Source organism: Lytechinus variegatus, chromosome 9, assembly GCF_018143015.1.
Source record: "Lytechinus variegatus isolate NC3 chromosome 9, Lvar_3.0, whole genome shotgun sequence".
Classification (NCBI taxonomy): Eukaryota; Metazoa; Echinodermata; class Echinoidea; order Temnopleuroida; family Toxopneustidae; genus Lytechinus; species Lytechinus variegatus.
This window is the reverse complement of record NC_054748.1, coordinates 29,700,148-29,714,494: the sequence shown is the minus strand read 5'-3', so window position 1 is coordinate 29,714,494 and position 14,347 is coordinate 29,700,148. Positions and strand designations below refer to the sequence as shown.

Genomic DNA, 14,347 nt, shown 5'->3' with positions numbered 1-14,347 from the left:
ATGTATTTTCATGAATTGTTATATTGTGATTTTAATTGGTAATAATTAAATTGAACTGAACTGAGTTGAGATTCCTGGATAGTACCACTTGAAAAGAGATTTGGGGGGTCAAAACTGACCGTAAAACCCTATTTTTTGACAATATGGAAAAAAATTGAAAAAGTCCCATTTTTGTCAGAACGGCGTTTCCGTTTTATTGTAGCCGTGTGTTATTCTAAGGGGCAAAAGCCACCTCCACGATTAACTCACAAAAGACCACAACGCAGTTACCAAAACACTTTGCTTTTATTCCCTCGAAAATAGACTTGATCATCTGGAAAATATGGGGGCGAAGAGTGACATATCTGACATTTCTCACTCAAAATGTGGAAAACATAAATAACTTTTTTTGTGAATAACGAGTGTGGAATTTGTGTGTTTTTCGCCTTATTTCGTGTCATTTCCGACTCGAGTGTATCACTTCAGGATGTAAAGATGCGGGTTACGATTTGGGGGATCGATAAAAGATTGACGTTTGTAAGAGGGGTGGAGTAAATGAACGGCAAAATGTGATTGGAATCCAACAAAAGCAAGTTGCATTGCATTCCGACAAATATTGCATTTTTAGCTTAAAGGCGCTAATGATTCGATTGTTTCCTAGTTTCATTTCCTTAACCCCCTCCCCCCCCCCCGCCCGCTTGGATATTCCTTTGAGGTAGGCTTTTATAAAAATAATTAAAGCACTGATACTGATCCGTTAAACGAGGAAGCGGTTCATCGCATTGAGATTTTAAAGGAGTTACGTCGGGTGTTACGACCAATTTTTTTTGTTCGTTTTTCGTAATAAAATTTTCTTAATAGAATCAAAACATTAATTAAATAGAAATATATTAGTGAAATCGTTCAAATAGTTTTTTTTCCAATGAAATCATTCAAATAAACTTTTATCAGAATAGAGAGATCTTTCTTCATGTCCTTGTCATTTGTTGTGAAATATTAATTAATCGTCTAATTCTAATATCCAAACCCTGCAAAAGTGTAACAGTAGTTAAATCTGCATTACGCGTTGATTTCCAGTTATGGAAATTTATATTTTGCATTTGGGTAAATTTAGTGCCCTTTCTCGGTAAACGACGAAAGACCCAGTAGAAATCTGTTCTAAACAAAAATGTTTTCTTAAGGGATTTGTATGTACTGACTTTACCGAGTAAACGGGTTAATGTAATTGGGCCAAAACTAACTCCATCATTATAAGAATGAAATGAAATAAATCTCCCCTCTTTAAATAACAGATACACATATATGTAATCAATCGTGGGAGGCTTCCCTAAATCACGTCAATTAGGAATGATTTTGGAATAAATTATGGTCATGAATGCGTAATATGATGAATTACCAAGTAGAACAGAATAAGAGTAATTTTTCAGAATCCCGGAGCGCACGTCACGTTCGAACGTCATGTTCTCTGGAATCAAAGATTATCATTTTGGCGCCATTGTTAGGAAATAAAAATGACGATAGAATTCATATCTTTGTATCCATCTTACTTACGAGCACAAATCAAATGTCAACTGACTGGCATGGCTCGTTTTGTCAGTCAATGAACCTAGAAGTTTATCAAGGATTTTCTTAATAAAATTCACACTTAACATATTGTATATTTGTGAGAAGCAAATACAACAATAAATACTTATATTCTTTTGATTAATTTTGTTTTTATTGCTCCATTCAGGGGCCGCGGAACGGTCAGTTTCAAAGTGTGGAAGCCTGAGCCAAAAGTGGGTGGTTGACAATGCAAAAAAATTACAATCATATATGGTCAGTTTTACGTACACGGTTTTGAAAAAGGTGAGGGTTGAAGCCCCCAACCCCCCCCCCCCCCCCCCCCCCCCCCCCCCCCCCGCTTCCGCGACCCCTGAATTATGAGATTCTTATGTGTGCATTTTGCCTAAAAACGAACATGTTTCATTCCCATATTCTGTTTGATAAAAGTTATTTCAAAAAGTGAATAATCCTTTATACTCTTTGAACAAGGGTTACTCTTTGCAATGGCTTAAAACAGAATCTCTGCGGGAAAGTACACAACGTCCCACAGTGTGTCACAGCATGGAACACAGTGTAAAAGTACATTTTCACGTGATCCACTATGCGCGCGTGAACACACTGTGGAAATCACATGACTGTAGACATGGTTTTATTGTCCACAGTGTGAAATTTCCTTCACACTATCTAATGAGGCCATTTAAACACTGTTAAGCATATCTTGCATAGTCCACTGTGTCACCACACTGTGGTATGGTGTGTTCTTCCCAGTAGGGGTACTGCCTATAGAAATGTACGCCAAAGTATCTCTATGGCATTCAAACATCGTTGGCGCCAATAATTTAACTGCTCTGTTTCACACAATCTTCATAAAATACATCTATATATAATTGGGGCATCAAATAAATTAATGAAGGTGAGTCCAGGGGCCGTTAACACAAAGCTTAGCAATGATCGTAGAACATTTTTCTACGATTGATTCCATTGACTACAATGTACAATCAATCGTGAAAATCAGGCGTACGATCAATCGCCAACCTTTGTGTCACGGGACCCAGGTCACATTTCTTATTGAACATTTTCAATCGTGATTAATAATTGATGCAATAATACATCGGTTCATATCAGTTTCTTTCCCTAGAGGAACGCACTGTGTAATTTTATCACAATTATTTAGAAAGGGTGAAACAAAAAATATGGGATTATATAAAGAAAATAATTACACAAACATAGACTATTACTGTTTAATAGGCACTTCATTATACCCATCTTAACCAGAGAGTGGCGAAAATCTGTGGAAATATCATTGACATTGAATAGGAAATTTAATCGAAAAAAAACGGATCATCTTTCCTTCTTTCTTTTTATTTATTTTTTGGTGAAAGACGGAGGTATCTGCGGATTATCACTGTCAAACTGTCTGATATTGTCTGAAAATAATATTTTTATAGATCCAGACAAGATGATTTCACCAAATAACTCATCACCCCAGCAGGGGACTTGTGAAATATTTATTATTATGATGACCCGTGTTGAGAGGCGATGATGCCCTTAGAAAATGCGACGTAATAAATTGAAGAAGGAGAGAAGGAAAAAAAATTAGGGACACCATCCAAGTCAGTGACATCTTCAAGGGGAGAAGGGAATCTTCACATACCAACAATATTCATGTTTTATAACATGTCGTACTGATAAATTAATTCAAAATTTTGTTTTGAATATCGATACTTTTACACTTTGTAAAGTTATCGATAGGCTTTAAAGTTAAGATATTTTCACACTGTGGACACTTGTAGTGTGTTAGTAATCACAGTGTTTTCACTATCATGACTATATGAAGATGTAATTCACACCGTCAAAACGCTCAAATTCAACAGTGAGGAGATAATTTCATGCATAAATGTGCAGACCTCTTACGATGTGAGTGCGTTCGGTTGCTCAGAAATTGGATTATATGAAAATGTGATTTCACATTGCTAAGATGCTAAAACATAACATTGCACGAACAACTCCACACTGTGGAAACCTCTACAGTGCGCTTTATCTCAGTGTGATCCAGTGAGTTAACACGGTGTGCTATTATGAAGATGTGATTCACACTAACAAAATATAGAAAATGAACAGTGTGAACTGTGGATCACACTGAAAAACACTGTGGAATACACTACGAAAGACTGTAGAACACACTGAAAACACTGTGGAACACACTGAAAACACTGTGGAGTACACTATGAAAAACTGTAGAACACACTGAAAACAGTTTTGAAAACGCTGAAAACACTGTCGAACACTGTGAACACACTATGGAACACACTTTGAAACACTGTGGAACACTGTGAGCACACTTTGAATACACTATAGAACACAGTGGAACACAAATTGTGGAACACTGAATACACTGTGGAATACACTACGAAAGACTGTAGAACACACTGAAAACACTGTGGAGTACACTATGAAAAACTGTAGAACACACTGAAAACAGTTTTGAAAACGCTGAAAACACTGTCGAACACTGTGAACACACTATGGAACACACTTTGAAACACTGTGGAACACTGTGAGCACACTTTGAATACACTATAGAACACAGTGGAACACAAATTGTGGAACACTGAATACACTGTGGAATACACTACGAAAGACTGTAGAACACACTGTGAATACACTATAGAACACAGTGGAACACTGTGAATACACTGTGGAATACACTACGGAAGACTGTAGAACACACTGAAAACACTGTGGAATACACTACGAAACACTGTGGAACACTGTGAACACACTGTGAATACACTATAGAACACAGTGGAACAATGTGAATACACTGTGGAATACACTACGAAAGATTGTAGAACACACTGAAAACACTGTGGAATACACTACGAAAGACTGTAGAACACACTGAAAGTATTGTGGAATACACTACGAAAGACTGTAGAACATACTGAAAACACTGTGGAATACACTAAAAAAGACTGTAAAACACACTGAAAACATTGTGGAATACACTACGAAACACTGTGGAACACTGTGAGCACACTGTGAATACACTGTAAACAACAGTGGAACACAAATTGTGGAACACTGTGAATACACTGTGGAACACTGTGGAACAAACTGTGGAAAACTCTCCTTTCCGCCAGTGATATATGTCTAGATACGAAGATATATACAGACTATTGATTAGCATAATTAGACAGCATGGCTAGATGAACGGGAAATCAAGAGGCAAATCATTTTTTACATCTAATCAGAGAATGTTAGTGCGATGATCTTATCAAACATGGGATTTTTGGAAATATTAATTTTTCGGGTAATTTTCGGTAAGGTAAAGGGAAATCCAAAAAAATGAAAATAAAAAAGGTGTTTGAATAAAAACGATATCCATGGTAATTAATAGAATCATTTTCCTCATTATCATGATTCTGTAGCTAAAAAATCGCTCGCGCTTCGCGCTCGCATTATCACTATTTCAGGAAATGTGTGGATAAAAAGGTTCTTTTTTCTCCCTTGATATCTGGCCTCTGGAAGTTTAGTCAGGCATGCCATGGTTCAAATTTAAAAGAAAAGAGGTTGAGATGCCAGGAAATAGTCTAGTACTGAAAATTCTGGAAATTTGGAATTTAGTTTCGGGATTGTTTGTCTAGGGAGATACTGCGTCATCGACAGAGTGTAATCGCAGAGCTATTTGATAGCATCGCTATCATTACCATTGCATAACCACGATGTCCGGATGTTTAGCACTTTATCTGGTTTATTGTGGCTATCAACTGAAGATAGCACATATACTTCAACATCATATACACGCCGGAAGTTGATGACAACAGTCGGCTATTTTCATCTGACATTTCTTTCAGTCCCATCTATAAGGTTTATTTGTTGGTTCCGTCTGATGAACGGAAATGTTTTGAGGCGTTTGATGAAAGAACGCCATGACGTGATATGGTTGATGTATATATATGTTTATGATATTAAGGGGAGAATGATGCACTGCTGTCTACAGTCAGAGTTTTATTGTAATGAAAAGTACGTGTATAATTAGGCATCCAAAGGTTTGAACCTGTACCCTTTTTTTTCATTGCCACAAAAATCGTGATTACTTCTTAGATTCGGATTTTCTGTAATTTTTGCCTCAATAAAAAGATATATGGGTATACTAAAGTTCTCTCCCACTGGGGATTCGAATTAGCAACCTTGCCCTTGTAGACGCTATGTTTGACCATTTGCCACGCATACGAGCTGTTCGAAAAGATAGCTTTATCATTCGTGTTCATGAATATTCATTACGTGTGGTCTATGACGGAACAGACCCTATTCTGTCACCGGGAAGAAAACGTCGTCAGAAAATAAAATTATAGTCATGTGATTGGAATGCAATACCGTTTTATTCCATCACGCTACAACCTATCAATGTCTTCCTCATACCACCACAGTCACAATGACCAATCCAGCATGAGACCGATCAAATCTTTAACGATATTCCCAATGACACACCATCGGTCGGTTTGGAGTCGGTTTCGGTTTTAGTCACACTAACGATTCCAACTCCAGACCGATCAAATATATTACGTTATTACCAATGACACACCATCGATCGGTTTGGAGTCGGTTTCGGTTACAGTCACACCAACGGAACCGAATCCAGACCCATCAAAGCTATTACGTTATTACCAATGACATACCATCGGTCGGTTTGGAGTCGGTTTCGGTAACAGTCACACCTACGAAACCGACTCCAGACCGATCGACGGTGTGACATTGGAAATAATGTAATAGATTTGATCAGTCTGGAAACGGGTTCGTTGGTGTGACTATAGTATTGCTCTTTGCTGACTGGTATTGTGTTTGTCAGTGTTTACATATACAATATAAACGGAACGGAAATAAGAGGAATCTTGCAACAGTCTTATTTTACAACTTCAAAAACAATTCTCAGACACACATGCAATCGTAAAAACATCCGATAATTATGCAAATAGATGAACAAACTGGCACAACATATTATCATTGTTGTTTTGTACTATCTTATAAGCACAGAATTCAAGAAAACAGAACAAATGTGTTAAATTTTAAGTTTGTTTGTTTGGACGGAGGATAATTGGGTGAAACCTGAGAATAAGATCGCAAGAAAAACTTAATAATAGATAAGAGACTCATTGATGTATAGCGCATCAATTGACAGTGCATGATACTAATGCCTGTAAAGGTTGTTCAGCATAATTACGTTATCATTTGTATTATTATATCAAAAGTTTTGTTACGTTCCGGAATTGTGCATATAAAACCTAAATAATTCCAAATTAAAGATATAATAATTAAATTTTCAACTTATTTATTCGCATTGAAAATCATTCAAAGTAGCCTGTGGGCTTATAGATAAACTTTTATTTTTATTGAACTTATTCAATCGCGTTAAAGAAGGAATACAGATTCAGACAGTGTGATCACAATGTGTTCACACTGTGGACAATGTGCAATTATTATTCACACTGTTAAAATGCTCAAAATCAACAACAGTGTGAAGCTATTTTCGCACTGTGGATACCTCGACATTGTGACTGTTCACAATGTGTTCACACTGTGGACAATGTGCAATTATTATTCACAATGTTAAAATGCTCAAAATCAACAACAGTGTGAAGATATTTTTATACTGTGGACATGTCGACAGTGTGACTGTTCACAGCGCGTTCACATGGTCGACTATGTGAAAATGATTCACAATATTCACAAAACAAATTCACAAATTATTCACAATGTTAAAATGCTCAAAATCAACAACAGTTTAAAGATATTTTCACACTGTGGATACCTCGACTGTGTGACTGTTCACAGCGTGTTCACATGGTCGACTATTATGACTATGTTGTGAATATGTGATTCACACTGTTGAAATGTTCAAATTGAACAGTGTGAAGATATTTTCACACTGTGGATACCTCGACATTGTGACTGTTTACAGCGTGTTCACATGGTCGACAATGTCAATCTGTGATTCACACAGTTTAAATGCTCGAATTAAACAGTGTGAAGATATTTTTATACTGTGGATATGTCGACAGTGTGACTGTTCACAGTGTGTTCACATGGTCGACAGTGTGAATATGTGATACACACTTTGAAATGCTCAAAGTCAACAGTGTGAATATATTTTCACACTGTGGACATGTCGACAGTGTGACTGTTCACAGCGTGTTCACACGGTCGACAATGTGAATATGTGATTCACATTGTTGAAATGCTCAAAATCAACAACGGTGTGAAGATATTTTCACACTGGGGATACCTCGACATTGTGACTGTTCACAGCATATTCACATGGTCGAGTATGTTAATATGTGATTCACACTGTTGAAATGCTGAAATTGAAGAGTGTAAAGATCGTTTTATACTGTAGACATGTCAACAGTGTGACTGTTCCCAACGTGTCTACATGGTCGACTATCATTACTATGTGAATATGTTATTCACACTGTTGAAATGTTCAAATTTACCGTTGTAAAGTGATTCTATATACTGGGTGATTTCAAGTTCAGTGTTGACATATTGGTGTTGGTGATAGGTCAATTTTTACACGATTATAACATCAAACATAAAATTAAGATGGTCCCAAAAGGTCACTCACTAGTTGTTGAGATGTCGATAGTGTGATCTGGATTAGTTTTACAAACTCTTAGTTTTGGAGCAAGGGGAAGCAATCAAAATTTCAACACCAACACCAAGGCCAACACCGGACTTGAAATCACCCACTGTGTTCGGCACTGTGTATACACTGTGGCAAACACTGTGGGAGACTGTGTTCTTTCCAGTAGGTAATTATCTATCAAAGCCCTGATTACAAACTCCATGCCAAATATATCGTAAAAAATCCCACAGAAGGAATCCTTTAAAGGTTAAGTCCACCTCAGAAAAATGTTGATTTGAATCATTAGAGAAAAATCAGGCAAGCCCAATGCTGACATTTCAAAGTTTCGCTTATTTTTAACAAAACAGTTATATGAACGAGCCAGTTACATCCAAATGTAAGAGTCGATGATGTCACTCACTCACTATTTCTTTTGTTTTTTATTGTTTGAATTATACAATATTTCAATTTTTACGAACGAATTTGACCTCCTTGACTGAAGCACAAAATGTTAAAATAATGGAATTTCATATGTTCAGGGAGGAATGAAACTTCATTTCACATGACAATGACGAGAAAATAAAAATATTTCATATTTCAAATAATAAAACACAAAAGAAATAGTGAGTGATGTCATCAGTTCCTCATTTGCATACCGACCGAGATGTGCATATAACTGTTTTGTGAAATGAAGCGAAAATATGAAATGCCAAAGCTTTCTTATTTTACATCCGATTTTGATGAAATTTTCAGTGTTATGTTTGTTGAATTTTCCTCTTTTTATTCAAATCAAGTTTTTCTTGGGGTGGACTTGTCCTTTAAGAGGTATGAAGACGTGGTAATATCTCCTGATCACTCACTTCGTTGCTTTAAGGGTGTTTATGGAAGGCTTGCATATGGGTTCAAGATGTGGATACTCACACGCACTTGTTTGTTAAACATCCCATACCCTCCGAATTGCATCCGTTTTCATCACCTTCTCCTGGGGTTTAGATGTCTTTCCACAAAATAGAACTTATCCACTCTCTCATCTCTTAATTCCTCCTGCCCCCCCCCTCACTCTGTCTCTCCCTCTCACTCTCGCACACTGACACACACACACAAACGCACACACATGCTCCTTCTTGAACGCTCCCATCATTGTGTATTATTTTCTTTCCTGGGTACATGTCTCTAATCGCAAAGTCTTCTTTATCTCATGCAATCTGAAACCACCCCCCCCCCCCCCCGCCACCACGGGCCCCCTCTCTCCTAAAACGCACGCGCACCCTCAATCCATGGGTCCTATATCCGACATCACTGTAACCCACACACTCACTCCGCGTTCCCTTTCAAATGCACATCAATACACAGACACACTCACCCCATCACTAACAAAACGCACACACATCATACACTCTCTTCTCTCCCTTTCTTCTTTCTCCTATTGGCTCAAAGTTTGGTTTCCCTTTTCGTTAGTCTTACTTCTACATAATCTATCTCACGCTCGTTCTATCTCTATCTCCCTCAGACACACACACTGAATATTTCTCTCTTTCTCTCTCCCCCATTCTCATTATCTCTAAATCTTGTTTAAATCTCTTTCCCTTTTTGCAACACTCTCTCCGTTTCTATCTGTGCTAACATTTTATGCCTTTCTTTTGACCTTAAAATTCAGGAGACATAAAATTGGGCTACCACAAAAACCTTTATCTTGTTATTTGTTTTAAATGACACGAAAATTGCTCTGCCCATAGAAACCCGGTACAGAAACTGCCTACAAAAACATCCTGCCTTTCTCTTCGAAAATTCCAGGCAAGAGATTCTGGCAAAAAAAGTAGAATCGTCTGGTTTGGATATCAAAAGTCATTCATCAATGTAATGTGAGGATAATTCCCATCATATACACAAACATCGCCGAATTTATCCAACAAACAAACGGCTAAAATAAAGAGAAAAGAGCGGTGCCTCGATGAAAGTTTATGCGAACGAGGTTGACCTCTGCGTTCCGCGATGAGGTCACGGGTATGCGGTGATTTAAGATGGCGCTCAAAGCGGACGGCGTTTAGTGCTGCGTTCTCACGGACATCATTGACTGGTTTGCAAATTTTGAAATTCACACATTCACACATTACATGATAACCATTACACTATATCAGAAGTATACAAAATGCTTATAGACCACTTGCGTACATAAGCCAGGACTTGGGGCCATTCCCCCCCCCAAAAAAAAAATGTTTCACGACCATGAAAAAAAGATAGAAAAAGAAAAGGGGTAGAGAAGAAGGTAAAATATTGCCCTTTTCTTTAAACCATGTCAACATTTATCTCCAAAAAAATGATAGTCGTATTTAAAAGTTCAATTTTTCTCGTTCGCTTCGCGCGATCACAGCGTAGAAATATTGCCCCATTCTGCATGTCTGGCCCCTCAATTTTTTGCGCATGTCACAAGCTGCTATGGTTGACCAAGTGAATATGAAAACGAGAGAACTATCGGTAAATGTGAACGTTCTACTGGTGAATGGGTGCAGACGATAGCCGTGACAAACGCGTTAGGTTTAGTAAATAAACAGAGAAAGATGATAAAACACTGGCATGACTAAGAAATAACAAACACTGAGTCCGCAAACCGAAGGATAATTGTGCGAAGGATGATTTATGAATGATGCAATAGTTGGAACTGTTTTATTCCTTCCAGTCTGGTATGGGTTAAAGCCCTAGGGGCCCCACCCTCCTTCTCAAGCGCGGCGATTTCGAGATACTTTTTTATCCCTCGGAGGGAGGATGAGGCGACCCTCTCCCTTAATATTCTGTACAAACTTCGAGCGCCCCCTCCCCCGCCAGTCGAATCGCAGCCCGTGTTCCTTCTTTTTCACCTCACCGTTCCCCATCCTATCTGTAAATTGTTTGTAGCTCTTTCTCTCTTTCTCTCTCTCTCTCTCTCACACATGCACACACACCTGCACGCACACACCCTCACAAACACACGCACTCCCCCCCCCCCCCTCGATCCCTCTCCGTCCTCTCTCTCTTTCTCTCCCTCTTTCCTCTCTGCCCCCCCCCCTCCTCACAAACACATACGCATACACACACCCACTTGCACGTACACACTCTAATACTCCCCCCTCTCTCTCTTATCTCACCCCCCCCCCCTCGCTATATATATATCCCTTTCTCTCCCTCTCCATCCTTTTATGCGTTCCATGTGTTTCTGTGATCATAACAAGCAGGTGAAGATGACACTCTAATTGTCAATGTCACAACGGCTCAAAAATGCTGGCAAAACATGCACCATCTTGTTTTAATTTCTAGAAATTCTATCCCGTCGAAATGGCCCCATGCACACCCCCCCCCCCCCGCCTTCGTAAAATACTTGTAAAAATCTCCTTTCCATCGTTCCACTATAGAGGTATCAGAGCCCCTTTTTACAGAGTTTTAGACAAATGAACGTGTTCGAATTTTAATCATTTAGTATTAACCTATAAATCAATAATCTTGATTAGTATGATGATAAAGATGACGATGAAGAAAATAATGATGGCGACAATACTAATCAAAATATTAATAACAATAATAATGATATAAAAATAATGATGATGATAATATTTGCAATGAAATTCGAAAGATCGAATTACATTTTGATATTAATATTTTTTTGCTTTTTATTGCATGATCATATTTTCGAGAAAAATATAAAATATTTTACGGAGAAACTGTTTGGAAAAAATCAGCACTTAATTATTCGAACATACCTACTTGACACCAGCAAGTATGAATTGTATTCAGCGGAGTTTGACATCGAATTGATTCATGAAAAGACCTGTAGTTACCTAGTTACCATAGTAACCGTACTTCTTAGCCAATCAATATCAAGGAAATTGTTAGGTGTAACCACTTGGACAAATGAAAACGAAACTTGATTTAACGCTCACCTGGTTTTCATGAGTGGGGAGGATAGAATTTAAACAAAAACTTCATTCATATTTCTTGAAATACATATCAGTATTTCGTTTCAAATTCATTTAAAATATTAAAGGTACTTACCTAACACGATGCACATCGTTATAAACGCACGATGGAATGTTGTTAAAGGCGCATTATTATAATGTCTGTGAGATACTGCCTTATGTCGCAATCTCCTTGACAAGTTCATATTACTGCAATGTAGCATGCAGGTGCAAAATGTCTTATCTCCTGATTCCTCCATGTTGTATAAAATAGTCATCTAAAATAGTTCTTTGGAAATTGTAGCGGAAATGGTGACTGCAAAAAGAAAAGTGCAAACAGGAATGAAACAGTAAATCCGTACCTCTTCAAAATCAATTGTAAAGTAAATTCCACAATAATTATTGCAATCACAGCTTAATCATTCGACATAGCATTTTGTACACAGGAGAAAACGCATGTAAACACTATCACACTGGCCCTTTCGCTTGGGAACATTGTCTTACCGAAATAGAACAAAAAGCTAAAGAAAAAAAATATATATAATATATTAACGTTCAGAGGGCGATTAAAAGGAGCACAATCATATGTCATAATCAATATTGCATAAAATCAATTCAGATGGAAAAGAAACGGAATGAGTGGGTAAATTGCCTGAAATTATGTCATGACAGAGACTGACAATTGTAAGAACACACAAAATAACAAAAATAAAATAACAAAAATAAAATAACAAAAATAATAATAATTAAAAAAATAATAAATAAACACAATAATGAGTCTAAGGAGTCTAAGGAGCGACAAAAAAAACGTACCAACGATAGGGAATCGTATAGACCGTATAGATAAATCCAAGATACTATCAACAAAAGCCGGTAAATCACAATCGCAAAAAAAAAATCGTTCTTAAATTTCTCCGCCTGCGATCAAGAACCAGAAATCGAATATTGCTTCCACGACGATCCTGTCTCCAACTGCGATCAAAATGTACTCCATTTGTTTATTTATTCAAAACATGTTACCAGAAAATATTGCCGGCTGTGGTTCCATATTTTCCGAAATCGTTTCACAACCCTCTCCCCCCCCCCCCCCCCTTCCCTCTCTTTCTCTTTTCACATTTCCTATATTTCTGTTATGTTCTCTTTCGATTATGCATCTTTTTGCGCATGCGCAGGATCAACCAATCAGAGATCGAGGCTCGAAACTTCGTCAGGAAACAGACGTAGCCTACTAAAGCATTCGGGAAAATATACTTCTAATATATAAAGAATAAATGTCTGAGAAAATTAGTTAACGGTTTATAAATTTTTCAGTATACTGTAAAAACAATATTGGCTAATTTTTTAACCGCCACGAGAGTAATTATATGTCCAACCAATTTGAAATAGTATTTTACCCAGTGCGGAGAGCATATTGTCCAGTAAGGTTAAAAAATAAGCAGCAATTACTTTAGAATTGGCAAAATTTTCATCACACTGGATAAATAAAAATGCCCAAAGAAATGCCCAATGTTGGTTGGACACATAATTACCCCAAGAGCACTTTAACCCAATATTTTTAGAGTGTAATCTTCTGCATTTTAGACCTTTTTTTATTATTTCTTTTCACTCTTGTATTGGGTCTGTCAAAATACAAAATAGAAGCCTTCACGATTATGCATCATCAATTTACCCGAACAAGGATGACTGTTCCTAATACACCTACTTTTGTAGTTTAATTTCATTAAATACTTACGACCTTTATTTCATGGGGAATTAAAATGAAAAAAAAAAACATGCTGCAAATAAGGGAATATAGAAATGAAACTTTGAAAATAAAGAGATTGTCATGAATACGCAATTTAATATGACACAGATTCCCAAAATATCCTCGATTATATGCATCATTACCATTATCATCTAAACGACATCCATATATGCGTCCATTGACATTTTGAAAATTTCCGCATTAATGGCAATGTTTTTTCAATTTCTGTTTATCGGGGCAATTTATATTCCGAAGTAAATTTGTCAAAATTTGGTAATCGGAAAACCTTTCTGAACGTACCACAATATTATTCCATTTCATTAACAGGACGGAAGTTTTCTGTAAACAATTTGCGTTTCGCCGACATTGAACTATACCCAAGGGCAGGCTCGGTGAGACAGAAAAAAAAGACAAGTATATGGCATTCACCTTCGGATGTATGATATTATTCAGTCAATGGCATTTCTAACTAGTGTACCTTCAAAACAAAAACAAAATAAGAAAAAAATATGGAAGACGGAATTAAAG

General features: G+C 37.2%; 1 protein-coding gene across 1 annotated transcript in view; it reads right to left on the bottom strand.

Moving 5' to 3' along the window:
• Positions 1-14,347, bottom strand: part of LOC121421687 — a 31,053-nt gene that overhangs the window by 11,066 nt on the left and 5,640 nt on the right. The window contains exon 2 of the mRNA XM_041616464.1: positions 12,173-12,391. Coding sequence (XP_041472398.1) covers positions 12,173-12,353 — 181 coding nt within the window. The 5' untranslated portion in view covers positions 12,354-12,391. The remainder of the gene's footprint in view (positions 1-12,172; positions 12,392-14,347) is intronic.